This window comes from Vigna umbellata, chromosome 11 (genome assembly GCF_029865625.1).
Source record: "Vigna umbellata cultivar VRB3 chromosome 11, Vumbellata_1.0, whole genome shotgun sequence".
Lineage (NCBI taxonomy): Eukaryota > Viridiplantae > Streptophyta > Magnoliopsida > Fabales > Fabaceae > Vigna > Vigna umbellata.
In genome coordinates, this window is record NC_142175.1 from 29,642,638 (window position 1) to 29,670,227 (window position 27,590).

Below are 27,590 nucleotides of genomic sequence, written 5' to 3' on the forward strand. Positions count from 1 at the left end.
AAGCAAGTATTAATTGCTTTTAATAGTTTTAAAATGTTGACTTAAACTTTTTCTTTATTTTAAAATTTATTTTAATTGTTATCTATTAAAATATCGAGTTTTGTACCTAATTCTTTAACTTAAGTTAAAGACAATTAAAAGCTTTCAGTATGATAAAATTAATTATTTTAAATGTGTATATATGCTGTAACATTGTCAAAGTAGCATAACTTAACCTATATATATATAGGTTTGCTCACGCACGTATGTTTTTCAGTTGGTACATTTTATCGGGTTTTAGTAGACAAAAATATCTTTATATATCATGGATTCTAACTTTTAAAGTTAAGGATATTTTAATAATTTTCATTATCAAAACTATAAAAAAAAAAAAGAAACCTCAAACTCTTGCTCACCTCCCTCATTCCTCTCAACTCTTTTTCTTTCATCTCTTTCACCCTAACATTTGCTCTGTCATCCTATGGTAATCCCAACTGAAAAAAAATCAGAAACACTGGCGGTTAAACAATCTTATAAAAAATAATTTTATAATGAGTTTTCATTTTATAATTTTTGTTTTATCTAATTTTATCAAATTTTCACAAGCATAAAGGAATTGGTAATTGACTTGAAAAAAATCAGAAATACTCGTTGTTAAACAATTTCTTACAAAAAATGATTTTATAATAAGTTTTTATTTTATAATTTTTTTCTTATATAATTTTATCTAATTTTCACAAGCATAATGACATCAAAGAAATTGGTAATTGGCTTGAAAAAAATAAAAAACACTCATTGTTAAACAATTTCTTACAAAAAATGATTTTATAATGAGTTTTCATTTTATAATTTTTGTCGTATATAATTTTATCTAATTTTCACAAGCATATGACATCTGAAGGAATTGGTAATTGGCCTGAATGGTTTTTTTTAGAGATGATGATTCAACATATGCAGATGATGAAATTAGAGAAGTTAGTGAAGATGATAAAATTTAAGAGATCTTGAATGAAGCTTTGTCGAAAGGTGAATATGTCAATAACTCAATTCTTTACAAAGACAAATTGTTTAACCACAAATGTTTCTGATTTTTTCAATTGAGACTACAATAGGGATGACAGAGAAAATGTTGGAACGAGAGAGATGAAAGACAAAGGGTTGAGAGTAACGAGAGAGAGGTGAGTAAGGGTTTCAGAGTTTCTTTTTTTTTAGTTTTGAGAATGAAAATTATTAAAATACCCTTAACCTTAAAACTTAGAATCCATTATATATAAGGGTATTTTTGTCTACTAAAACCCGGTACACATTACTAAAATATATCCAGTAATAAACAGACGTACGCGTGTTAGCAAACCCATATATATATTTCTTAATTGTAAATAATTAAAAATTATACTTGAATTTCCTCTAAATTTAACTTAATTTCAGAATATATTCTTTAAAGGAAATTTTTAAACCAATATGATTTTGATCATCGAAAGTTTGTAAAAGTGAATAATGCAAATATTCTATTTATTTCACTTAGTTTCAATTACTAATTACTTATATAATTTAGTAATTGAAACTGAGTTATCTCATAATTTAAGCGTTTATGTTTATAATTATTTCATTGAGTATTTTGATATCATCCAACAAAATATATCAATTTTCTTTCTTTAATATGCAACAATATTAATTGTTAAATTTCATAACTGCACAACTACTTTTAATAGTTTTAAAAGGTTGACTTAACTTTTATTTTAATTTGTTTCAATTTGTTACCTTAATCAAATATGGAGTTCAGTACCTAATAGTCTAAACTTAAGTCAAAGACAATTAAAAACTACCATTATGTTAAAATTAAGAATTTAAAAGGCGAATGTTCTAATAAGATCGTCAAAAGTTTATATATATATATATATATATATATATATATATATATATATATATATATATATATATATATATATATATATATATATATATATATATATATATATATATATATAAATATAACAATCCAAAATAAAAGCGAGTTTTTGAAAAGTACATATTAAAGAATTTATTTTGTATTCATTATTCTTAATTTCTTAAATAAATAAAAAAACTTTAATTTCTTTTAAGTTTAGTTTTAGAACGTATTCATTAAGTTACATCTACGTTAGAACCGAATACGTCATACTCGTAATCGATTACGAGTTCTTCATCTTTTTCTACATAAGGTGGAATTGATTCTACTTCTTTGGAATCGAATACATGTTTGGTCTTCGTCTTCAACCTCTAACTCTATTGGTTCAAAGTTTAGCGCCTTCAACCTCCACCACCTACATTATTTCAATTCACGTCCAGTGTTACACTAAGTGGCCTCACAAACCAAACAACCTCAATGTCATTTCCTCCACCAAGGAGCACATCATGTTGGAATCGATTCCATCATGTTTCATGACTTTTTGCCTCATTTTGAATGATAACAAAGGAGAAAAAAATGAGTTTTTCATAAAGAATAACTACAAATCACCTCTCATCAGCGAAGATGAAACAAGGCTTGCATCCCGCAAATCTCCTCCCTTCCCTCTTCTCAAATTCGTTCAAACGAACATAAATAATCACTCTAATATGTCTTGCCAAATCATCTTGAATAGTATCATCCTTTCAAACGAACACAGCGTTAAGGAGCACCTATTTATTATTTTTTCTCCTTCTTTTTCTTTAGTCATTGAAGGATTTTTCCTCTTCTCTAAAAAATTTCTCTTTGCAAGACTAATCCCCACCATTACTACACTTCCACAAGCCACCACATTTCTAACCTTATTAGACCAACTACGACACAAGGGACATTGGTGGCGCCTGTGCATGTAGCTCCACTAGTGCCACTGACCACCATCACAATGTCACCAACTGTTGGTAACTCGTTGTCACGTCGCGTCGACAATGACATTTTCTTCTTTTCCTTTTCTCCTTTAAGTTCTTCACATCCATTGTGCAGGGGTGTCTCTCCATCTCACCACTACATTTCCATCTCTAGATTTGTACACCATGGTCTGTCATAAACGTAGCTCATCATGATCGTTGTTATAGTTGATGTTAGTATCGATAATCACCAATTAAATCCATCATTGTTGGTATGCCAAAGGAAATCCTCAGTGATGATGAAACTACTTTTTTTCCATTCACATTTATCTTGCATAAGATTACCGAAAAATCTTGTCATCGATAATAAATAACTAATTCTATCAATGGATTGTATTAACAAATGTTTTTGTCAATAGTTACTAACAACAAAAATTTCACTTGTAAAATTTATCGATAAAAGTTTTATCGACGAGTTTTTTTATCATCAATGATTTGTTGATAATTTTGATTTACTAACAAATTTTTAATATTATCGACAGATTTTGATCGTCAATAATATTAATTTTTTTTAATGAAACTTATTGGAATCTCTATTAAAAAATTTCATTTTGTTTTATTTTTGCTGTTTTATTTTTGCTTTAGTATTATGTTGTTTAATTTTTTATCGTTAGTGAAGGACGTAGTCATTATTTTTGTTTTCTCACTTTAATCCTTTTTATTACAAGAAATATATCATACTACAAGACCAAATTTACTGATACAAAAAAAAACTGACAGTAAAATAGAATTTGTAACAAAAAAAATCTTTTGATAAAATATAATTTTTATATAAGATTTTGGTTTTTAACGATGTTATTTTCATTAATAATGAATTTGTTAGTAGAATATTTCTGTAGACTCCAAAGCAATATCTGATGAATATAACTTGTCATAAATTCTATCGTACTATCCCATTAATGGACCAAATTGAGCCCCAAAGGAATAAATGTTGGAAACGAGAAGATGAAATAACAATCACACTTCCCACTAACAAAAGGTAAAAAAAATAAAAAACTAAATATTCAATAAAGAAATACTTTTTAATAAAAACTCAATTAAAAATGTCCATTGTAATTATCCTTAAAACTTAATTAACCCTTATATATAAAACATATATATAAGTTCAACACTACACCTAATTTGCATCCATCCAAGCATTTGTAGGAAGAGTAAATTAATTACATGGCAACCTTAAGAGTGTTTGTTGTGTTGGTTCTCTTTATTCTGAATATTCATCATTCTCATTCTCATTCTGAAAAGAACACATGTCCATCAGAAAATGAGCAACCCATGTTCATATTTGGAGACTCTATATTTGATTCTGGAAACAATAACTACATTAACACCTCCCCAATTTTCCAAGGAAACTTCCCTCCATATGGACAATCTTTCTTCAAGTATCCCACTGGAAGACTGTCTGATGGACGTTTAATTACAGATTTTATTGGTATCCTTTCTTATTCTCTGTTTCAACCCATATTATTTTATTTTGTTTTATCAGACAAAGTGAAACTCTTAGGGTAACTTTTCGAATAATAATATTTTGATAAGATTATTCACTTTGAGACTCAAATAATACATTCTGAATTTTATTAATAGTTTTATTCAGCCAATTATATTATATCATTTTATAAATCTATGACATGATATTGTGTAAAATAAATGTGTTCTAATTTTTTTTATCTTAATTTGCTGATCCATGCATATGTTTGCAGCTGACTATGCAGAGTTTTCACATATTCCTCGGTTATTCTTAGACCCTAGACGGCTTAATTCATATACTAATGGAGTCAACTTTGCATCTGCTGGAGCTGGAGCTTTGCCTGAAACTAATCCAGGATTGGTATTCCTTTCCCTGATTTCTGAAATTCTCTGTTAAAATTCTCCGTTAAAGTGTTACACTGTCATAAAAAATGTTAAATATGTCCTTGAAGTTGGACTTAACATTGAAAGTCATTCATGTTTAAAACTTTAATGTATTTTTGATTTTTTAATTTTTAAAAATTAATAATATAATCTTTTTAATCCAATTGTGTTAAATTTTGTTGACATATCCAACGCGTTACGATGACATTTGAGTTGTTTATATCATTTTAACACATTTTGATTCAAATGTCAGTCTAAAATATTGTTTAACAAGCTCAAAAGAATTAATGTCACAAAGTTAAGAGAACTATATTCATTCATTTTTTAAATTTGAGGCCAAAATGTATCAAATTCTAGTATAGAGACAAATTTCAATCCCACATCTAAGTTTAAGAACTAAAAACATGTTTAACTTAATAGAAAACACTAGTAGAAAAATGACTTTTTATAACAAACCTATTATGACGGATAAAAATTATCCATTATAATAGGAAGATATTATAACGTAGTTTTTTAAATCAGTTATAATATGAGATGCGGTGACAAACTTGTAAATAAGTTTAAGACATATTATAACGTAGTTTTGAAAATCAATTATAATATAAAACGCGCAGTGGCAAATTTGTAAATAAGTTTAAAACATATTATAACGTAGTTTTGAAAATCAGTTATAATATAAAAAGCGGTGACAATCTTGTAAATAAGTTGAAAACCTATTATTAATGTATTATAACGGAGTTTTAGAAATCAGTTATAATATCTCACCCTCTCTTCATGTTCCCGTTCCCTCTCACTCTGATTCCTCTCTTCACCTTCCCTCTCACTCTCATTCCTCTCTTCCTCTTCGTCTCATCCCTCTCACTTACATTTCTTTGCACTCCTCACTCGCATTTCTCGGCACTTCTTCACGGTTCCGAGAACTCTCCTTCCTCCGCAAAACTACTTCTGCCTCCGCTGTCTCTTCGTCGAAATCTTTGAAGTCTAACCAAGTAGGTTTTATGTTTTTCCTTAATTTGTTATGTTTTCCCCTAATTTGTTATGTTTTTCTTCTATTAATTTCACTAACTTCTTAGATTGGTGGGGATTGTGTTTCGATTGCTGGAGAAAATAGCTGCGTTCACACGAGAGAGAGGAGGAGGGAGCCTTATCCACAGTGGTGATTGGAGAATTTTGAAGGTATTTATAGTTCACATTGTTCTCTGTAACACTTTTCCCCTCTTTTTATACGGTTAATTTAGTTTTCATTGATTGTTGAAGAACAAAAAACGAGAATCTGCTTCAAATTTAATTTTGGATTTAGGGTTATATTTCTACAAATAAACCAGTGTAATCATAGACTATTTTTAATTAAAAAAACTTTTCTGTCTGAATTATTGATGCTGGATTGTGCCAATGAAAGTGGTAGAGAAAAAGTAGCAGAGCAGTGGTTTTTTCAGCAGGGATGTTTTCAGGGAAGAAGGGGGTTCAGGGATGTTTTTCAGGGAAGAAGGGGGTTTTCTTCAGAGTAGTGATTTTTGAACCATTACTTATGAAACACTTTGATTTCATTGTCGGGCTGGCTGGAAAGCTTCTCTTCAACCACTTATTTAAAAGTGATGCCTTTTAACATCCATTTGATGATACACTTAGATGATTTAAGAGTGAAATTTCTATTTTTATAAAGATCAAATAGAAGATGTGGTCAATTATGGACAATGAAACACATCTTATAAAAGGTTGTTTGTATTGGGCATAGTAATGTTGAACTGTATTCTTCCATTATCTCTGCTACTCTTTCTCTCAACTGCCCATGCTTAAATCAATTTGCTCACTCCCACGAGGAGGGGATGTATATGTGCATATGATATTGGTTAAACTTTATAGCGTATATTGACTTTATTCCCTGCGATTAATTTAATAACTGATGTGTTTGATAAGTTAGGTGACATGTGACAGTGGTTTAGTTTAACACCAATGGTGCGTATAATATACACAAAAGTAACGGAACAAACTGCACAGAGCTTCCCTTTGAATTTGTTTATTAGGCTGGAAATTATTGAGAGTGTTTGAGGGAGCCGTGTTCTATTTTAAAATTGTAATCTCCCAACACTGTATTAACAAAAATAAGGACATTGGATTCACTGGGATTAATACAAGACAAGAGGGATAGAGGGGTTTGATTTTGTCCACCCACCCAATCTCTACTGTTCCAATCCATCTCCATCACTTTTGATTAATGTGAAACGCGTATTTATAGTAGAATGTGTGTTTTCATTGGAAAGAGCCAGTATTCAGCCTTTATTTTAATTTACGATTTCAAAGTCTGTGTTACTTGGTATTTGTATTATTCTACTTACTGAATTCTGACATGCATACAAAAAATAATGTATTCTCAATTTTTATTATTTTCTTGAGATTAAGATGGGAACTTTATTAAGATAAAACAGCAAGAACATCATTAGTTTAGCATCAGAAAACTAGAACTTATTTAAACAAAGAAAAAGCAGAAATACTAAGAAGTTGCAGGTCGTTTAACCTCCATCAGTATGCAGCAAAGTGAAAATTTGGAACCTAGTGTTAAATTTCTTTAGTCCTTGACAACAAGATTTAATTTTGGATTCCCTCCATCTTTTAGCACTCAATTAACAACCCTTCGAGAATCAGTTTCCACTATTAAGAAATTGTGCAGGCACAATAATTGATTTCGTATATAGAAGCAAGGAAGCATGATTTCAATCATGGCAAGGGAGTTGAATATGTTTTCAAAATGACAAACTTTTGTCTATTGTAATGAGCATTTTCAGTGAGAACAACCAATTATTTTCTAACGACACTAGAAACTGGATACAGGGAAAATTATTCTGGAGTCTGTGATATTGATTGCAGTGGTGGTGATCAGCCTAACTATCTACACCTTTATTGCCGCAAGGAGAGGCCATGATTTCAACTTTTTGGGCCCATTCTTGTTTGGAGCCTTGCTAATTCTTATTGCCTTTTCCCTGATACAGGTATTTTGCTCATGAAGTCTTTTATGTTTGGGGTGTTTCTTCCTGTACCGGATAAATTTTTTTCATATCTCCCTTTCAAAGTTAATGGCAATGGGTTGCTTTTCATTTATTTTGAGATTTCACTTTGCTTAAAAATCATACATTCAAAGTTAATGAGTGATTTTTGTTTACTGACGTATTTTTTTTATTTTAAATTTCTATACTTTAAATTATATAAAATACACTTTTGGTGCATGAACTATATCATTTTTATAATATTGGTAGTAGTTTGCGTCAATGGAGTATGCAATGTGCCACTTTTTCTGCTTTAATTGACCACTTTAATTGTTGTTTTAGTGTATTCAATTAAATTTTATTTTCAATTTTTTGTTAAAACAGGTTTATGGCTGATCCATCTACACCTACACCACCACAAAGTACTTGATAGAAATCTTTGAAAAAGCTGCTAAAGAGGTCTATTTAGCACCTTACTTGCATTGAAGACATTAGAAGGAACTGGGCTTCTTTTATTTTATTTTAAGTGTTAGTAGAAACTTGGCTAGTGTATGTACATTAATGTAATATTTTGATTTAATATATAGTTTCATGTATAAATGAGTATTAAATATTAGACTATTTAACATTTGAAATATTCTATTTTGTTAGTTTCAATAAATTTGTTTATTTAAAGCTATATTTATTATAAATGGATTGGATGAGATGATAAAGTGATATATTTTACTTCAATTGTCTGTGTATGTTTCTAATAATGCATTTCAATTACTTGGATGTTATAGGTGATTGACATGAGAACTCAAGGATTGTACTTTACGAGAGTTAGCAGGCAATTGAGGCAACAACTTGGAGAACTCAAAGCTAGAAGATTGTTGTCCACAGCTGTTTATCTTTTTTCCATTGGATCCAATGACTATGCATCCCCTTTCTATACAAACCCCATGAATGTCACTGTTCCATACCCTCCAAGAAATTTTGTAGATTTCGTCATTGGCAACATTACAACAGTGATCAAAGTATATTTTAATATTTTTCCTAACCATTGCACTAACATTTCTCTCTCTCATAATTATTCTTCGTTCCCATATGTTTGTAATTTTAAGAAATGATATTTTACGCAGGGAATTTACAGTGAAGGTGGAAGAAAATTTGCGATTCTAAATGTTCCTCCTCTGAGTTGTGCTCCGTTACTAAGGGCATTCGTGAATGGAACAACTATAGAAGCATGTCTTGAAGCACAACCTTCTCCTCTTGCCAGACTACACAATATTGCTCTTTCCACATCTTTTCAAAACCTAGAAAGACAACTAAGGGGATTCAAATACTCAATTTTTAATTTCTATGATGCATTTCAAGAATTGGTCAAGTACCCTTCAAAATATGGTATATACATGTCCTTAATTTGTATATATAGTTAAGAAATAGGCTATAAACTTAACTCAATTCTATAAAATTTTCTACAATATAGATTTGTAAAATAAAGTTTGCACTTACTTATATATTCTAAATTGACATTTATCTCTAATCGATGTAGAACTTCCAACATATATCACAGTTTTTCTTAAAAAAACAAGAAGCAAAAAGCTTCATATTTATATGTAACCATTGTCTCTATTGTTTTTGTTGGTAAGGTTTTAGAGAGGGAAGTGTGGCTTGTTGTGGAGGTGGACCCTACAGAGGAGATTATAGTTGTGGAGGGAAAAGGGGTATCGAAGAATATGAATTATGCAGCGATCCTGGTGAGAATGTGTTCTTTGATTCTCTTCATCCATCGGAGAAAGCTGCTGAACATTTCGCTCGGCTAATGTGGAATGGTAACAGAGATGTGATTGAGTCTTACAATTTGGAGCAGTTGTTCAACCTTTAATAAATAGCTCTACGTGAATATAGTCCTTTGCAGAATAAAACAAAAATCATTACTGGATGCAGCATGATTGAATAAATATATGGTTATTGTAATAGTATGGTAAAAGTAAATGTTACAACTCTTTTAATAATCAATTAAAGCTAAGAATGTAATAAGGAATAACATTTCATGAATGTACTTTTAATATGTGAAATAAGCTTGGTTCTCTTTGATATGATAAAGAAAACATAACTGTGATCCATTTTCAAACACGCATTCATGAGACATGTGGTTGTTTGCATCGATCCTAGCAAATGATAAACCATTTAATATTAATTCATTTAAAGGTTGCCCCCATAGTCTTTTGTTGTATTTTATTATCTATCTCTAAATATTGAACAACCTTTCATCTAATCCAATTTCCTTATTTCTCATATGCCAAACTACATGAGGCAAGACTATCTTAGGAGGGTACACATATACACATAGATTTCCATACTTATAAGATATTGTTCACTTTGGGTCAAGTCCTCACGGATTTGCTTTTGGTACCACTCCAAAAGGCCTCTTACCAATGGAGGTATCTTATGTGTATATAAACACATGTTCATCTCTTATTTTATCCAATGTGGAACTTTGTTTGTACCCAACAGACTATAACATTTTTTCCACCATAGGTGCCGCTCCAACTTTTTCTCTAGTACATTTTTATCCCATATTGTCTTGTGTATCCACTCATACAGTGTAACAATCTCATCTTCACAAATTTGAGCATAAATTTCTTATTACCTTTATAAAGTCCCAACATTCAATATCCCATACAAATTGCATTAGAGAATTGTTAATAAAACCATGAAATGAAAGTAGTTACTGTCAATAAAACCATGAAATGAAAGTAGTTACACAGTTACAGGTGAGGACAACAAACTTACTGTAAAAACCCTTGAAGATGCTGACCACGGATGAGCTTAGTGACCACCTCTAATTGAGGATTCTTCTCTTTAAATATTGGAAACTAAGATTCCATAAATGCCCTATTCAAATATTTAAAGCTAAATTGAGAATCCACTATTCAAAGTAGTAGGAAACATGAAAATTATACTTGTTCATATCATTTCTAGTTTCGATAAAATTTCAGTAATAGTACAAATAAGAGGGAGAAATATGGTTATCAAGAAGTATAGTTGATTTTGAACTTTTTTCTAATTTAATTGTTAAAAGGATATTAATAGCATGAAGTCAGTAATCACAGCAAATGTGGCAAAACAAAAATGGTAAGACTAAGATATTTGTACAATAACCAAACAAGCAAGAACAACTTGTTAATTGTAATTCATAAAATTATCCCTCGCAACATAGAATGTTGATGATAGGAAACAACAGGAATAAGTAATGAAATAAGTAGAAAAGGGAATGCAAAAAGGATCGTTGATTCTATTTTGTTGAAATCAAGGCAAATACAGAAGGAACATATCTGATTGGCCCTCTTCCAATCCTAGGTAGGAACATATCTGATTTGTCCTCTTCCAACCCTGTTGACCGTCCTTCTGTTGTTTTATACTCTCCAATAGCCTTCTTGAGCAAAGAAACATGAAACACATGGTGTATTTTCGAATTTGGTGGTAACTACAACCGATAAGCTATTTCTTCAACCCTTTCAATGACTTCAAAAGGTCCTTAGCACCTTACGCTAAGCTTAGGACTGATGCGTGATATAACAAAATGTTGTCTGTGAGGTTTCAGTTTAAGAAACACCATGTCTCCTATCTCAAAACTTCTCTCTTGTTGGTGTTTGTTCGTCTGTGTCTTCATACGATCCTGGGAACACATCAAATGTCCTTTCAACTGACAAATGACTTCATCTTTGTCAATTAGTTCATGTTGAGTCGCCTCTACTTTCACCTCTCCTCTTAACTCTGGAATAATTCTTGGAGGAGGCCTGCCATAAACTGTCTCGAAGTGTGTAGTCCTTATAAATTCATGATAAGTGGTGTTAAACCACAATTCTGCCCACAACAGCGATTGAATCTAGACTTTCGGTTGATCAATGATGAAACAATGAAGGTATGTCTCCAAGCATTGGTTGGTTACTTCTGTTTGACCATCTGTCTATATGGGTGATGCTGAAATCATCCCTACCTTGGTTCCCTGCTGCCTGAAACATTCTCTCCAAAACGCACCTATAAACGTTAGGTCTCTATCACTTACCACTGACTTAGGTACCCCATGTAAACGAACCACTTCTCTGATAAAAATCTCAGCAATACTCTTAGTAGTATATGGATGTTTTACTGGAATGAAATGACTATATTTTGTAAGTCTGTCAACCACCACCAATATAGTATCAAAACCCTTTGATTTTGGCAATCTTGTAATAAAGTCTAAGCTTATGTCTTCCCTGTTCCGGAATTGGCATCAACTGTAACAATCATCCTGGAACAACAGTTACATATTTCTGACATTAACATGTGTCACACTCTTGAACAAATTTCATGATATCCTCCTTTATTCCCTTTCAAGTATAAGTTCATCGTAGGCTTCTTATAGGTCTAGTAGAAGCCAACATGTCATGATTGGGGAGACACATGCAACTCTTTCAACAATTCAGGGATCCAAGGTGATTGAGACGAAATAACTAACATGCCTTTATACTACAATACACCTTGTTGATAACTGAACCATGCATACTTACCCTCAACTCTTCCCTCTTTCAATGTTGTAATGATCTCCAACAACTCCCATCCTTATGCACTTCATCAATTATCCATGATAATCCATTCAGATTGGCTTAGTGACAAATTTTCTTAACTCTAGAACATCCTTACTTCAAGTCAGGTCATCGGCACCTTTGTTTTCATAACCCAACTTAGAAACTATTTCGAAGTTATACTCCAATAATTTTGCTACCCAAATCTATTGTTTTCCATTGTGATAAGCTATTGCAAAAGTTATTTGAGGCTTCTCTGATCAGAAAAAGCCTTAAATTTTTGCCAAAGAAAATATGGCCTCCAAAATTAGATGGATAGAGCTACAACCATCAACTCTTTCTCATTCGCTAACTTGGACATATTCCTAAGGCTTAAAGCCTTGTTGTAGTAAGCAATAGGTTGTTTGTCCTCCATCAAAATGGTCCCAACACCAGTTATATGTCTAAGTTATGAGAATTATTAAGTTGTGGTTTCATATGTATGTATGTAAGAGGGGACAAGTTTTACATAGAAAAATTATTCTTTTTGAAAAGCTAATGGATTATTTGAGTTGGTTAAAGTAAGTCATATAAATTGTTAGATTTTTTGAACCGGTTGGACTGAGCAAGTTAGACTATTAATTGATTGGGTAATGTATTATTGAGCCATGTTGATTGATTAGTAACGTGGTAAATGAATTATGATGATAATATATTATATGAAAAGTTGAATGAGTAATTTAGAAAATAAAAGTTTTATTAAGATTGAAGAAGAATAAGTTGTGCTTCTATCTACGAAAGAGAGAAAGAGAAAAAGAATGTGAAATCAGAAAATGAGGAAGACGAAACTCTTACTGTGCGCCTGTGAAAGATGAAGAAAAATATGATGAAAAATTAAATACGAAGACGAAGCTGTGCCTGCGACGTATTATATTTTCATTGTGTCAACAAAGTGTATGTATATAAGCTTGGTGTAATAAGGTTTAATAAGGTTTACGCATGAAATTTCTTCTTATGGTTGTTTTTGTTCAATTTTTTCATATTGATCTTAATTTTATTTTTTTTTAATCAAGTTTTAATTTTTGTTAATTTTTATTTAATTCATTTTTTATAATGTTGTTTAAATAGTTAATAGTATATGAATCTTGTATATCAAGTATCAATTCATGATTTTTTTTTTCTATTCTTAATAATTTTTTTATATCTTTTATTTTTCTAATTTTAAATCAACTATTATCCACATACGTATCGTGATATTAATAAAGTCATGTGACAATATCTATGTTACATAGTTAAAGTCCGTGTTACAGGATTAGTGTCACGGTGTTATGTTAATCATAATTTACATTAATTTTATTCAATTCACTCCTAATTTTCTTTTAAGTTTTTTCTTCTTCCCAACTTCAACTTAACCATTTAAAAATAAAAGATAAATTTAATATTGCCATGTGATTTTTAATATTTCTAAAATTATTTTTATTATATTTTAAACAAACTCTAACTATATTATTAGAATATAATTATTAGAGTTAGTTTAGAAATAACTCTAGAAATATTAACTTATAAAAATGTAAAATTTAATAAAAATATTAATATAATCTTATATAAAAATTAAATTTAGTCAAAATTTAAAAGAGACAAAATTATTTTATTTTAAAAAAATTGAGACTAAACTAAACAAAATCAACAAAAATTAAAACTAAATTGAATATAAGAGATGAGACGTAATACTTTAACACATGACACAAATACTTTTACATTACACTGCTATTTTCTTAATTAAAAAAAATCCATGTGATATACACTATTCACATATTATTAATTATTTAAATAATGTTACAAAAATTTAATTAATAAAAGAAAATTAAAAATTGAGAATTGATAAAGAAAAACAAAAACTACCATTGAAAAAACCAAACAGAGGAAAAGTAGGATTTAAACCTAAAGTTTATATATGAAATGGGATTGCACATTATAGTTATAAGCATAATAACATAGTACAAGCAACACACATGTTTTTATTGGGTTAAGAACAGTCCTCTTTGGGCTTTAATAGTTTCAGAAATAGAGGTCATTTCTCCCTCCCTGTACCTCCATAATTTCATTATAATTTTTATTTAGATTTCCATAATGCACAATTAGAAAAAAATTTCGAAATGTATCAGAATACAAAATTTGTATTTTGAATTATACAATTTAAAGTACAAAACTTTATATTATAAAAGGCATAATATTTATATTTTTTTATTGAGCATTTTGAAATATAAAATAAAAAATATATTTAAAAAAAGTAGAAAGACAATGTGAATAACAAGGAGTGGGGAGAGAGCATGTAATAGAGAATGATGGAGGAGGAAAAGGAGATAAAGAGAAGAAAATAAAGATAAATAAGTCATTTCACAAGTTTATGAAAGTGCAAGATAGAATTAGGGAGGTGCAAGGAGAAATGTGACTCCTCTAGACTGTATCATCCAAAGTTTGGCCCAAATCAGTACAAGTTGTAGAAAATAAAACTCAAAATTAATAAAGATTGAAAATAAATTAATGATATATAGTTTAACTCCAATTTTAAATGACTATTAAGAATTTAAATCCAATTAAAAATTTAAAAAATATAATTAAAAATTTATGTATATATTTATAATAGAGGAAAATTTTATAAAATTTAAATAATTTTCTATCCAACCTTGATTTTAACCATCAACATATAATTAAACACCTTATGTATTTATTCTTATAATTATTTGACACAATACACACAACATAAATACATGAACACGGACAAATACTCACACGAACCATCTATATATAAATTTTCATAAAATATATATAAATTTTCATAAAAGGTATATTACAAGAGTAATATACAATAAAATAGAAAACATTTTTTTATTAAATATATTATACAATTAAATATATGAATAATGTCAACATTTATTTATTATAAGTCACATCAAATAAATAAAGAGTTATTGTATCATAAATACAAGTTCTAGCAGACTTTGATCTCTAACCAGTATTTACACTATTACATTCTTAGTAATTACTGTTAACATATTCAAAATATCATTTAATATCACATATATTCAACGATCACGTGTTATAAAAGTTATTTTAAGTGACATAATCTCCTTATATGAAATTTAAATATATATATATATATATATATATATATATATATATATATATATATATATATATATATATTATTGCTATTTTATTTAAATTAATATTTATATGAAAATTTTAAACCAACTATAAAAGAATTTTTTATCTAGATTTTTATACACACATTTTTCTAAATCAGGACTAGTGACGCGTACTGAAATTTAAAAAGTACAATCATAAATATTTTAAAATTTAAAAAAATAGAATTAGGATATGGTTCATTTATTTCTTGTAATAAATACATTTGGCTCTAAATATATAAAAGTTTATTTTAGTTAATAAAAATATATGTAAATGATTATAAATGTTATTAAATTTATTAAATAAATTTAAGTTTTATTTAAAAAAATTAAGAATTTTGAAGTATTATATTATTAGTTCATATTTTTATATGATTAAAAATCATTTATTTAAAATAAATTCAATAATATCATTAAAGTTGGTTTAAAAATAATTTTAAAAATATTTAATAAAAAATATTAATATAATATTTATAAAAAATAAATTTAGTTCTATTTTAAAAATGAATGATATAATATTTTAAAAATTCATTTTGAACAATATAAAATTTATAACGTGATTTGATAAAAGTTTTACCAGGATTGAATTTCATGAACTAAAATAATGCAATAATTTAAACAATATATCTCTATCTCACTTTAAAAATTCACATCAAAAGCACACTAGTCCAAATTTCTTAGGAGTAAGTTCTAAATCTATATATCACATCACTAATTCCTTAATCAAGTTAACATACAATTTGAATTAAGTTTAGATGTTTAGAACGACCAAGATATATTGAGTACATTCCTAGAACCAAACCTTTTGGATGTTTTATCTATGTCTAAGTTCCAAATCATTTTCCAATTATTAGATACTTTCAAATTGTATGATATTCTAACATATACATGAATAATCTAGATAGAACATATGAATAAAAAAATATTATATTGCGTAAGAAAAACTACATCAAGTATTGATTCATTATATCTAATCTTAAAAAATGTGAGTTTAACTGCTTCTATGTATCTAGAACATACAAATTAGATGAAATTAACAACGTAAACGAAAAAAAAATTAAGTATTGATGCCTCCAAAATATTCTTCATCCAAAACTTTTGTTTCTTTATGTCTCCAAAAGAAACTACTTTTATTTTCTTTCATTCACGACATATTAACCGCTTTGAGAAATTATCTTCTCGTTAAACAAACTTAGACTTATGCGAGAAATACCATTTGTTTCGCTTTTTATCTGAATAAACAATACTCACTAATAGAAATAAAGCAAGTGAATATATATATATATATATATATATATATATATATATATATATATATATATATATATATCAATATTTTTTTACCAATATTTAAAATATACATGTAATTTTTAGTTTAACAATTTTTGGGATTTTATTCGTCTTATATTTTTATCATTTATATTAATAAATGAGTTAGTTAACTTTTTACTGGTCCAAAATTCACCATAGTATAAATATATATATTGATGATGTTTATATCGAGGAATATATTTAAAAGTAATGGCTGATATTTCCGTTAATGGATGTAAGCCAGACGATAATTCAACGAATGTAATGATGATTAATATATGTTCCGGTAATTATGACTAAAGTTATTAATAATATGATTTATACAAATCAGTGATAAAAAGACATGTATACTAAAAGTAAATTATTAAATATTTACCAATTAAATAATGAAAAATGTGAATCAATACATTAATTAAATGCGATGGATTTCAAATGGCCCTGTAAGTTTTCTTAAAAGAAAGTATTAATTGCTTTAAATAGTTTAAAATATTGACTTAATCTTTTTCTTTATTTCAAAATTTCTTTTAATTGTTATCTACTAAAATATCGAGTTTTGTACCTAATTGTTTAACTTAGGTTAAAGACAATTAAAAGCTATCATTAGTATGTTAAAATGAATTAATTTAAATATGTGTATATATGTTGTAACATTGTCAAAGTATAACTATTACACTTTATATATATATATATATATATATATATATATATATATATATATATATATATATATATATATATATATATATATATATATATATATATATATTTAAATTCTAAATATAACAATCCAAAATAAAAAAGAGTTTTTAAAAAAAGTAAACACAAAACAAACTCTTCTGTATACATTATTTCTTAATTGTCCATAGTTAAAAATTATACTTGAATTTCTTCTAAATTTAATTTAGGTTTCAGAATGTATTCCTAAAGGAAATTGTTAAACCAATCTGATTTTGATCAACGAAATTTTGTAAAAAGTGAATATTACAAATATTCTATTTAATTCACTTAGTTTCAGTTACTTATATAATTTACTAATTGAAACTGAGTTATTTATCTCATAATTTAACTGTTTATTTTTATAATTATTTCATTGAGTATTTTGATACCATCCAACAAAATATATCAATTTTATTTCTTTAATATACAACAATATTAATTGTTAAATTTCATAACTGCACAACTGCTTTTAATAGTTTTAAAATGTTGACTTCACCTTTTAAATAAAAAATGTTTTAATTTGTTACCTAATCAAATATGGAGTTCAGTACCTAATTATCTAAACCTAAGTCAAAGACAATTAAAAATTATCACTATGTTAAAATTAAAAATTTAAAAATTTTATGTTCGTAAAAAAAAACTATATATATATATATATATATATATATATTTGAAATATAACAATCCGAAATAAAAGCGAGTTTTAAAAAAAAGTACATATTAAAGAACTTATTCTGTATTCATTATTCCTTAATTACTATAAATAAATAAACAACTTTAATCTATTTTAAGTTGAGTTTTAGAACGTATTCATTCATTAGTTGCTATAAATAAATAAACAACTTTAATTTCTTTTAAGTTGAGTTTTAGAACGTATTCATTAAAGGAAATAATCTAAACCAATTTGATTTTGTTCAACAAAATTTTGTAAAATTTGATCTATTTAATTCACGTAGTTATTTTAAATTTGTTCAATCACTCTACTAAATCATATTTTAGTTATTTATCTCACATTTTAAGTCATTACCTTTTATTTGTGTTATTTTAGTAAATTTTATTATTTATGTCTATCTAGTATTCATATTAATTTTTTTAAGTTTAATTAACTTTTAATTACCTCATAAATTTGAGTATTTTTAACTTAGTCTATGTTAAAAATATTTTATTCTATTAATTACTCACAATATTTTTTTTTTCATTTAACTATCTTATTGTTTCGTTTTTTTCATTAACAAATGACGTGATTTTTTTTCATTTATATCTTAATAATTGACTTGCTAGTTTTTCTTTTAGTCTTTTCCAACTCGTTGTTAATCATTCAATGTTTTTTCAAAAATGAGTTGAACGACAAATTTTAGGAGAATAGAGTGAAAAAAAACAAATTGAGTTGGAGATGAAAAAACAAAAATAATGTTGACATTATTCCATTAATATGATAATCAAATGTCAAAAAACTTAAAATAAAATAAGAATATATTTTGAATACTTAATAAGATGAATTTATTTTGATAGAAACTCCATTATAATGTCTTTAAAACACTACAATGTGTTTTGAAATTATAAAAAAATTAAAAAAAATTAATTACTTATGAATTTTATTTTTGTTGAAGATATTTATCATAATTATATATCTTAAAATTCATCAATAATTTAAAATTTTTATTATAAAAAAAATCAATTTTTTTCATCAAAATCCATTACCCAACACTTACAGTTTTGCTTGGAAGTGTCGATTAATCTTTTCTCTTCCTTCCTTCTTTTCTAGCCATGGAAGGATTTTTCCTTTTTTTCAAAAAACTTTCTTATTGCAAGACTAATCCCCATAATGACTTTTACTACACCTACAAGCCACCACATCTCCAAGATTGGACAAACCGCAACATAATAGATGTTATTAGCACATGTGCATGAGCCTCCATTAGTGTTATTGACCACTACAAAACCATTGATAACCCATTGTCGCATTGTGTCGACGACTACATTTCCTTCTTCTCTCTTTCTTCTTTGAGTTCTTCATATCCATCGTGCAAGGATATCTCTTTATCTTATCAGTGTGTTTCCATCTTTAGAGAGATTTGCACACCATCGTCTACATAGACATAACTTGTCGTTGTCGTTGTCATGGTCGATGTCAGCATCGACAATCGTTAGTTAGATCCACCATTGTTGATCCTTCACCAACACACCACGTCGTCGGTGGATGTTCGAAAGGAAATCGCTAGTATTGTTAGAACCACTCTTTTTCCAATCACATTTCTCCTTCATTTGAAAACCCCAATATCTATTTGGTGTCCTCTAGTGATGATTGATGTTGTGATGGTTGTCATGTTAGAAAATCGTGATAGTGAATGAGTTATTTATAGTGGTAAGTGAGTGTAATTGAATGTTGAAAGTGGTTTGGGAATTGATTGATGAAAGTTAACAAAATTGAAAGGAATGATTGATGAAACTGTGATTGATGTATTAGAAGTGTGCATGCATGAGATTACTGACAATTTTTTTCGTTGATAATTAGTAACAAATTTTATTCGATGGATGTTTTCGTCAATAATTACTAATAAAACATAAATTTTGTTGTAAAATTTATTGATAAAAGTTTAACTAACCAGTTTTTCATTGTTGATAAATTTTTGGTAATTTAATTTACTAACAAATTTTAATCATAAGTAAATCAATTCTTTTGTAATGAAATTTAATGGAATCTCGATTAAAAAATTTCATTTTATTAAATATTGAAAAGTATTTTATTGTTAATTTTTTTTGTCGTCAATAGTCATTACTTTTGTTTCCTCAACTTTAACTCATTGATCAACTTGATCATTTCCTTTTTAATCTCTTTCAAGAAAATACCATACTACAAGAAAATGGAATTTACTGATAGAAAAAAATTGACAATAAAATAAAATTTACTGAAAAAAAATAATAATCTTTTAATAAAATATAATTTACTACCAAAGAAAAATTTGTCAGTTAAATAGAATTTACATATAGTTGTTTTGAAGTTTAATTACTGATAATATTTAGTAAAATAGACTCCAAAACTCGATGAATATAACTTGTCATACATTCTATCACGCTATCCCATTAATTGATGAAATTGACGAGAAGATGAAATTAAAAATCATACTTTCCCACTAACAGAAAATAATAATAAAATTCTAAATATTCAATAAAACAATGTTTTTTAATAAGAACTAAATGAAAAATGTATAAACTTAATCAACCATTCTATATAATACAGTATATATATAAGTTCAACACAACACCTAATTTGCATCCATCCATTTATAGGAAGAGTAAATTAATTACATGGCAACCTTGAGAGTGTTTGTTGTGTTCGTTCTCTTTATTCTGAACATTCATCACTCTCATTCTGAAAAGAGCACATGTCCATCAGAAAATGATCAACCCATGTTCATATTTGGAGACTCTCTATATGATTCTGGAAACAATAACTACATTCCCACCTCCCCAAATTTGCAAGGCAACTTTCCCCCATATGGACAAACTTTCTTCAAGTATCCCACTGGAAGACTGTCTGATGGACGTTTGATCACAGATTTTATTGGTATCCTTTCTTACTCATGTTATTTTGTTTTGTTTGATCAGACGAAGTGAAGCTCTTAGGTTAACTTTTTTATCTTAATTTGCTGATCCATGCATATGTTTGCAGCTGACTATGCAGAGTTTTCACATATTCCTCGGTTATTCTTAGACCCTAGACGGCTTAATTCATATACTAATGGAGTCAACTTTGCATCTGCTGGAGCTGGAGCTTTGCCTGAAACTAATCCAGGATTGGTATTCCTTTCCCTGATTTCTGAAATTCTCTATTAAAGTGTTATACTGTCATAAAAAATGTTAAATATGTCCCTCAACTTGGACTTAAAATTGAAAGTTATTCATGTTTAAAAATACATTTTGATCTCTAAGTTTTAAAAATTAAGAAATATAATCTTTTTAATTCAACTCTGTTAAATTTTGTTGACATGTCAAACGTGTTAGGATGACTTTTGAATTGTTTACTCCATTTTAACATATTCTGATTCAAATGTCACTCTAAAATACTGTTTAACAAGCTCAAAAAAATTAATAAAGATAAGAGAACTATATTAATTCATTTTTTAAATTTGAGATCAAAATGTATCAAATTCTAGTGCAAAAACTAATTCTAATCACACATGTAAGTTTAAGGATTAAAAACATGTTTAACTTAGTAGAAAAATGATAAAGTGATATACTTTACTTGTGTATGTTTCTTATAATGCATTTCAATTTATTGGATGTTACAGGTGATTAACCTGAGAACTCAAGGATTGTACTTTACGAGAGTTAGCAAGCAATTGAGGCAGCAATTTGGAGAACACAAAGCCAAGAGATTGTTGTCCACAGCTGTTTATCTTTTTTCCATTGCATCCAATGACTATGCATCCCCTTTCATTAAAAACCCCATGAATGTCACTCTTCCATACTCTCCAGAAAAATTTGTAGATTTCGTCATTGGCAACATTACAACAGTTATCAAAGTAGATTTTAATCTTTGTCCGAACAATTGCACTAACATTTCTCTCTCTCAATTATTCTTCGTTCTCATATGTTTCTAATTTTAAGAAATGATATTTTATGTAGGGAATTTACAATGAAGGTGGAAGAAAATTTGCGTTTCTAAATGTTCCTCCTCTGAGTTGTGCTCCGTTACTAAGGACATTCGTGAATGGAACAACTATAGAAGCATGTCTTCAAGCACAACCTTCTGCTCTTGCAAGACTACACAATATTGTTCTTTCCAGATCTTTTCAAAACCTAGAAAAACAACTAAGCGGATTCAAATACTCAATTTTTAACTTCTATGATGCAATTCTGGAATTGGTCAAGTACCCTTCAAAATATGGTATATAAATGCCCTTAATTTGTATATATATCACAGTTTTTGTCAAAAAACAAGAAGCGAAAAGCTTCGTATTTATTGCAATGTAACCATTGTCTCCATTTTTTTTGTTGGTAAGGTTTCAGAGAGGGGAGTGTGGCTTGTTGTGGAGGTGGACCCTACAGAGGAGATTATAGTTGTGGAGGGAAAAGGGGTATCGAAGAATTTGAATTATGCAGTGATCCTGGTGAGAATGTGTTCTTTGATTCTCTTCATCCATCTGAGAAAGCTGCTGAACATTTCGCTCAGCTAATGTGGAATGGTAACAGAGATGTGATTGAGTCTTACAATCTGAAGCAGTTGTTCAACTTTTAATAAATAATTATACGTAAATTTAGTCCTTTGCAGAATAAAACAAAAATCATTGCTGAATGTAGCATGATTGAATAGATATATGGTTATTGTAATAGTATGGTAAAAGTAAAAGTTACAACTCTTTTAATAATCAATTAGAGCTAAGAATGTAATAAGGAATAACATTTCTGAATGTACTTTTAAGGTTTAATTGCTTCCTTTGTCCCCAGTTTGGTTGAATTGTGTCAAATTCATCCTCATTTTTAAAAAAGTTTCATTGTCGTCCTCACGTGGTATAAAAGTGTTAATTGAATCCAAACATAGAAAAAATTTGTGTCAAAGTAGTCATTTTTCCTATATCTCTGTGTCTTCCTTTCATATGTCACTTCTCTGGAGCTATGAAAAGCCTTAAATTGGATAAGGTAAAATGAATATCTGTACTTGATTGTATGAAAGGAAGACACAGATATATAGGAAAAATGACTACTTTGACACAAATTTTTTCTATGTTTGGATTCAATTGACACTTTTACACCACGTGAGGACGACAATGAAACTTTTACACCACGTGAGGATGACAATGAAACTTTTTAAAAAATGAGGATAAATTTGACACAATTCAACCAAACTGGGGACAAAGGAAGCAATTAAACCTACTTTTAATCTGTGAAACAAGCTTGGTTCTCTTTGATATGATAAAGAAAACACGACTGTGATCAATTTTCAAACACGCATTCATGAGACATGTAGTTGTTTGCGAATTTATATGATTCAGTTTCTTTAAAGAAAATTTACTGTGATTTAGTTAAAACTCGTAAAATGAATTGAGTCTAACTTTTAGAAAACTAATTTTAAATTAAATAATTTATGTAAATGTTTTCATTTTTAAATTAAATTAGAAAGTTGAACGAAATATAATTATAAAGTTGCCTTGATTCAAAGTCATTCTAAACTCCAATATCAACTTTTGGGCATGAAACCAATATTTTATTTTATTTTTTGTATTTTTTCCCACTTCCAATATATATATATATGAATAACAAAAACACTTGCAAGCTGGCTAACAAATTTTGTATCAGCTGGGGCTGGTGCTCTTATTGAAACAAAAATATTATTCTGTTGTTTTAAGAAAATTACAACAACGAAAAGAGTTATAACTTTAATTTTTACATTATCATTAATTTTAAACATAATTTATAATTAAAACTTTGTTCCATCTTATGCATCTAAGTTTGATTTTAAAAAAATAGCATTAAACAATGGAATGGTCCATCTTTTTCTATTAAGTTCCATTCCTGTTTTTACAAATGAAACCCCGAGGCATTTTCTCCGTTCACTTCATCCATCTTCATAAAAGATTTTAAAGGGAACGTACAAACACATGGACAAACAGGTTTTTATTTGGTTTTGGATTAATTTCGGGAATTTTACGCCAAATAACATTATAACTTAAATCTCTTTTCAACAAAAAAATATCTAAATATAAATTATTTCACCTCAAACACACGTGTGCTGCATATACTATTCACAGGTCCAAAAGTAAGTTTTGATTTGGTTGGGGCTTGGGGAAATAAGTTGTTCACTTTGTAGAATCACTTTTCAATTAAAGACAATATTCTTTCAATTTAAACTAAAATTCATTATACAAAATTAAGACGATTCAAAATCAAATTTCCAATCAGTTGATACAAACGCACTTAAAAGACAAGAATCAGCTACAAAGTTTCAATTACCAGAAGATTTATTTATTTAGCATTTATTTGTTATAGTTACTCACTGCTGCCAACGTGAAAATCTTGTATCCAAAAGTGGTCTTTTTAAAAAGTAAACATTCCATCATTTGGCCTAATAGCCTATTGCAACATTCCCTCTACTAAAACATAGCAGAGCTTTATAGGGAACAAAAAATCACTTTTGTCATGCTTTTTTCTATCTCGCTAATCTCAACACGGGGAAGCAAACAACATAACCACAAAAAAGGTATATGAACTATTGACTGGAAATGGCGCCAGATAGATAAAATTAGAACTTACTCTCACCAGTTCACAAACTGACTAAGTCACCGGAAGAGAAGGAAAATCTTGTCAAATACACCAAGGGTAACTTTCTCATATACCTAGTTCTTAATATTTCACAGCAGTTGTCCACGTACCTTGCACACTAGGGTGTTTGGTTACATCTCTTGACCTCAATTTCACTACCTTTCTGCCCAATGCATTCCTTAATCTGGTTGCATGCAAAAGTATGTCTTCTGGATCCATATTCTTCACACATATCACTCGCTGGTTTTTGTTCTCTGCATTTCATTAGAGAATCACCAATCACAAACAAAAGCATTTTCCAACTTGGTGGAGTAGGCTACATGGAACAACCGAACCATTACATCCTAATGAATCATAGCAAATGATAAACCATTTAATATAAATTCTTTTAAATGTTGCCCCTATAGTCTTTTGTTGGATTTTATCAATCTCTAAATATTGAACAACCTTCCATCTAATCCAATTTCCTTATTTCCCATATGCCAAACTACATAAGGCAAGACTATAACATTTTTTCCAATATAGGTGCTGCTCCAACTTTTTTCTCTAGTACATTTTTATCCCATATTGTCTTGTGTATCCACTCATACAGTGTAACAATCTCATCTTCGCAAATTTGAGCATAAATTTCTTATTGCCTTTATACAGTCCCAATATTCAATATCCCATACAAATTGCATTAGAGAATTATCAATAAACCTATGGAAAAGAAAGTAGTTACACAGTCACAGGTAAGCACAACAAACTTACTGTAAAAACCCTTCAGATGAGGATGCTGACCGCGGATGAGCTCAGTGACCACCTCTAATTGAGGATTCTTCTCTTTAAATATGGGCAACTGAGACTCCATAAATGCCCTACTCAAATATTTAAAACTAAATTGAGAATCCACTATTCAAAGCAGTATGAAAACATGAAAATTATACTCGTTAATATCATTCTAGTTCCAATAAAATTTCAGTAATAGTGCAAAGGAGATAAGACGGAGAAATATGGTTATCAAGAAGTAGAGTAGATTTGAACTTTTTTCTAATTTAATTGTTAAAAGGATATTAGTAGCATGAAGTCAGTAATCACAGCCAATGTGACAAAACAAAAAATAGTAAGACTAAGATATTTGTACAATCACCAAACAAGCAAGAATAACTTGTTGATTGTAATTCATAAAATTATCCCTCGCAACATAGAATGTTGATGCCAAATATAAAGTTCAGTTAAAACTATCATGTATGTAGGGTTTTAGACTCAAACAAGCAGAATGAAAGAATGCAAACCCTTAAACTTTACCACAAGCAAACATCAAAGAACAAAGATTAAGTCTGCAGTAGGAAAAACATAACCAAATAAGATAGGACGTCTATTCCAAAGAATACAAGCCTGATTTGAACCTCATTATTATTATTAGAAATTTACAAGCAAATTATGCGAGCCAGCAACAGATTTCAGTTGCAAAGTCCTGAGAGGAATTTCAAATATCCATCTAGTAACAAAAAATCACATGTCATTTATGAACTATTCCACTCCATCCCTTCAAAACATAGAAACATCATCTCAGAGATTAAATGCAATTTTACAAATATAGGCAGAAATCCAGTAGTTCACTGTCGCCAAGAACATAAATATGAATATAAGATACACAAGAATTGAAGATATGACAAAATTGTTTGTACCTTATACCTCTGCTACTTCCACCCCAGTTGCAGTAACTAACAATCAGTTTGTGAAGTTGCCAAACCCCTCGCAAAGCCATATGAACCTAAAAAGGGTTGACAAAAAGGCTTCTGAGAAATATGACGTGAATGAGTGGACTGAAACAAAAACTACACACACAGAAATAGCAATCTGCTGGGAGTGCCAGTGTATAACAACGAAATGAAGGAAAATTAGCTGCAATTTTGCAAACATGGGCCTTTAGAAAAATAAATAGCAAGAACAAATAGTTTCACCAGTGTGCAGTAGAATGAACTGCACTACAGGGAATCAATGTTTAAACCCAACGCGCGCATGCACGCATACAGCATAGTTAAAATTCCAAAATTGACTACACAATTGAACAAGCGATACAACAAGCAGCAAAGAATTAGGAAAAATCAGCATTCAGAAACTGATTTTCACTACAACACTCGAATATTCTTCACAGATATCAACCGAGTTCAACAAAGAGTTCAATTCCATAGATGCATCCCTTAAATCAAATAAATAATCAAATATGCATATTCACTCACCTGCGCACAACACACTTCAGAAGTAGCGACAAATTCTTGGGAGCTCTGTTCCTTTCTCTGCTTCAGCAATGTGACAAGGGTTTTTCTTTACTTTCCCCGGCTCCAAAACGCTGCCGTCTAGGTAATTTTTCCTTGACTGGAATGTTTCTGTTTTTAATTTTTTTTCATTTCCATCCATTTAGTTAACTAATTGTGTCCGTTTAATATCCTGGAAAGGAAAAAAAAAATACAATTTTAGTGTAGGTAGAATTATGCGTGTATTCATAGACAAATTTAGTTTTGGTTATTATAATTTTAAATTAATAAACTAATCCTAGAACTTTTTTTAAAAATATGTCAATTTAATCAATTTTTAATTTTCCAAAATTAATTTTTTTATTAAATATTAATTTTAAGTATTATTAGAAATTAGTTTATTGTGAAAATTTAATTTTTAAGTATAATTACAATGGAAAAAAAGTTTTAAGTATAACTATTGTGAAAAATAAATTTTTAAATATATTAGTCCTATGTTTATTAATTAGAATTAGAATTTTTAAGTATAATTATTGTAAAAAATATTTTTGATTTAGTAAAACCAAAAAATTATAGTTAAAGTTTTATAAATATGAAAAATAATTTAAACAATACTTAAATGGGAAAGGCTTATGTATTTTA

The 27,590-nt window shown here is 28.6% G+C and overlaps 3 protein-coding genes and 1 long non-coding RNA gene across 4 annotated transcripts; 3 read left to right on the plus strand and 1 right to left on the minus strand.

Moving 5' to 3' along the window:
* The first annotated feature begins 4,032 nt into the window (after positions 1-4,032).
* LOC124832550 (GDSL lipase-like) lies at positions 4,033-9,760 on the plus strand. Its single transcript, XM_088101637.1, has 5 exons — positions 4,033-4,297; positions 4,566-4,693; positions 8,480-8,713; positions 8,819-9,080; positions 9,329-9,760. Exons 1-5 carry the CDS (start codon positions 4,033-4,035, stop codon positions 9,562-9,564), a joined length of 1,125 nt encoding a protein of 374 aa, XP_087957763.1. The 3' UTR covers positions 9,565-9,760.
* On the plus strand, positions 5,480-8,297 carry LOC148191462 (uncharacterized). Its single transcript, XR_015782871.1, has 4 exons — positions 5,480-5,705; positions 5,790-5,892; positions 7,546-7,703; positions 8,082-8,297. It is a non-coding gene; the product is annotated as an uncharacterized LOC148191462 (long non-coding RNA).
* Positions 9,761-20,754: 10,994 nt separating the features above from the next.
* Positions 20,755-22,687, plus strand: LOC148191463 (GDSL lipase-like). The gene is made up of 5 exons (XM_088101394.1): positions 20,755-21,013; positions 21,119-21,246; positions 21,738-21,971; positions 22,075-22,336; positions 22,452-22,687. The coding sequence occupies exons 1-5, from the start codon at positions 20,755-20,757 to the stop codon at positions 22,685-22,687; spliced, it is 1,119 nt and encodes a 372-aa protein (XP_087957520.1).
* A 1,971-nt stretch (positions 22,688-24,658) lies between these two features.
* LOC124832562 (large ribosomal subunit protein mL43-like) lies at positions 24,659-27,083 on the minus strand. Its single transcript, XM_047306797.2, has 4 exons — positions 26,934-27,083; positions 26,379-26,464; positions 25,459-25,565; positions 24,659-24,962 (listed from the first exon to the last, which is right to left on the minus strand). The coding sequence occupies exons 2-4, from the start codon at positions 26,456-26,458 to the stop codon at positions 24,790-24,792; spliced, it is 360 nt and encodes a 119-aa protein (XP_047162753.1). The 5' UTR covers positions 26,459-26,464; positions 26,934-27,083; the 3' UTR covers positions 24,659-24,789.
* Positions 27,084-27,590: the final 507 nt, after the last annotated feature.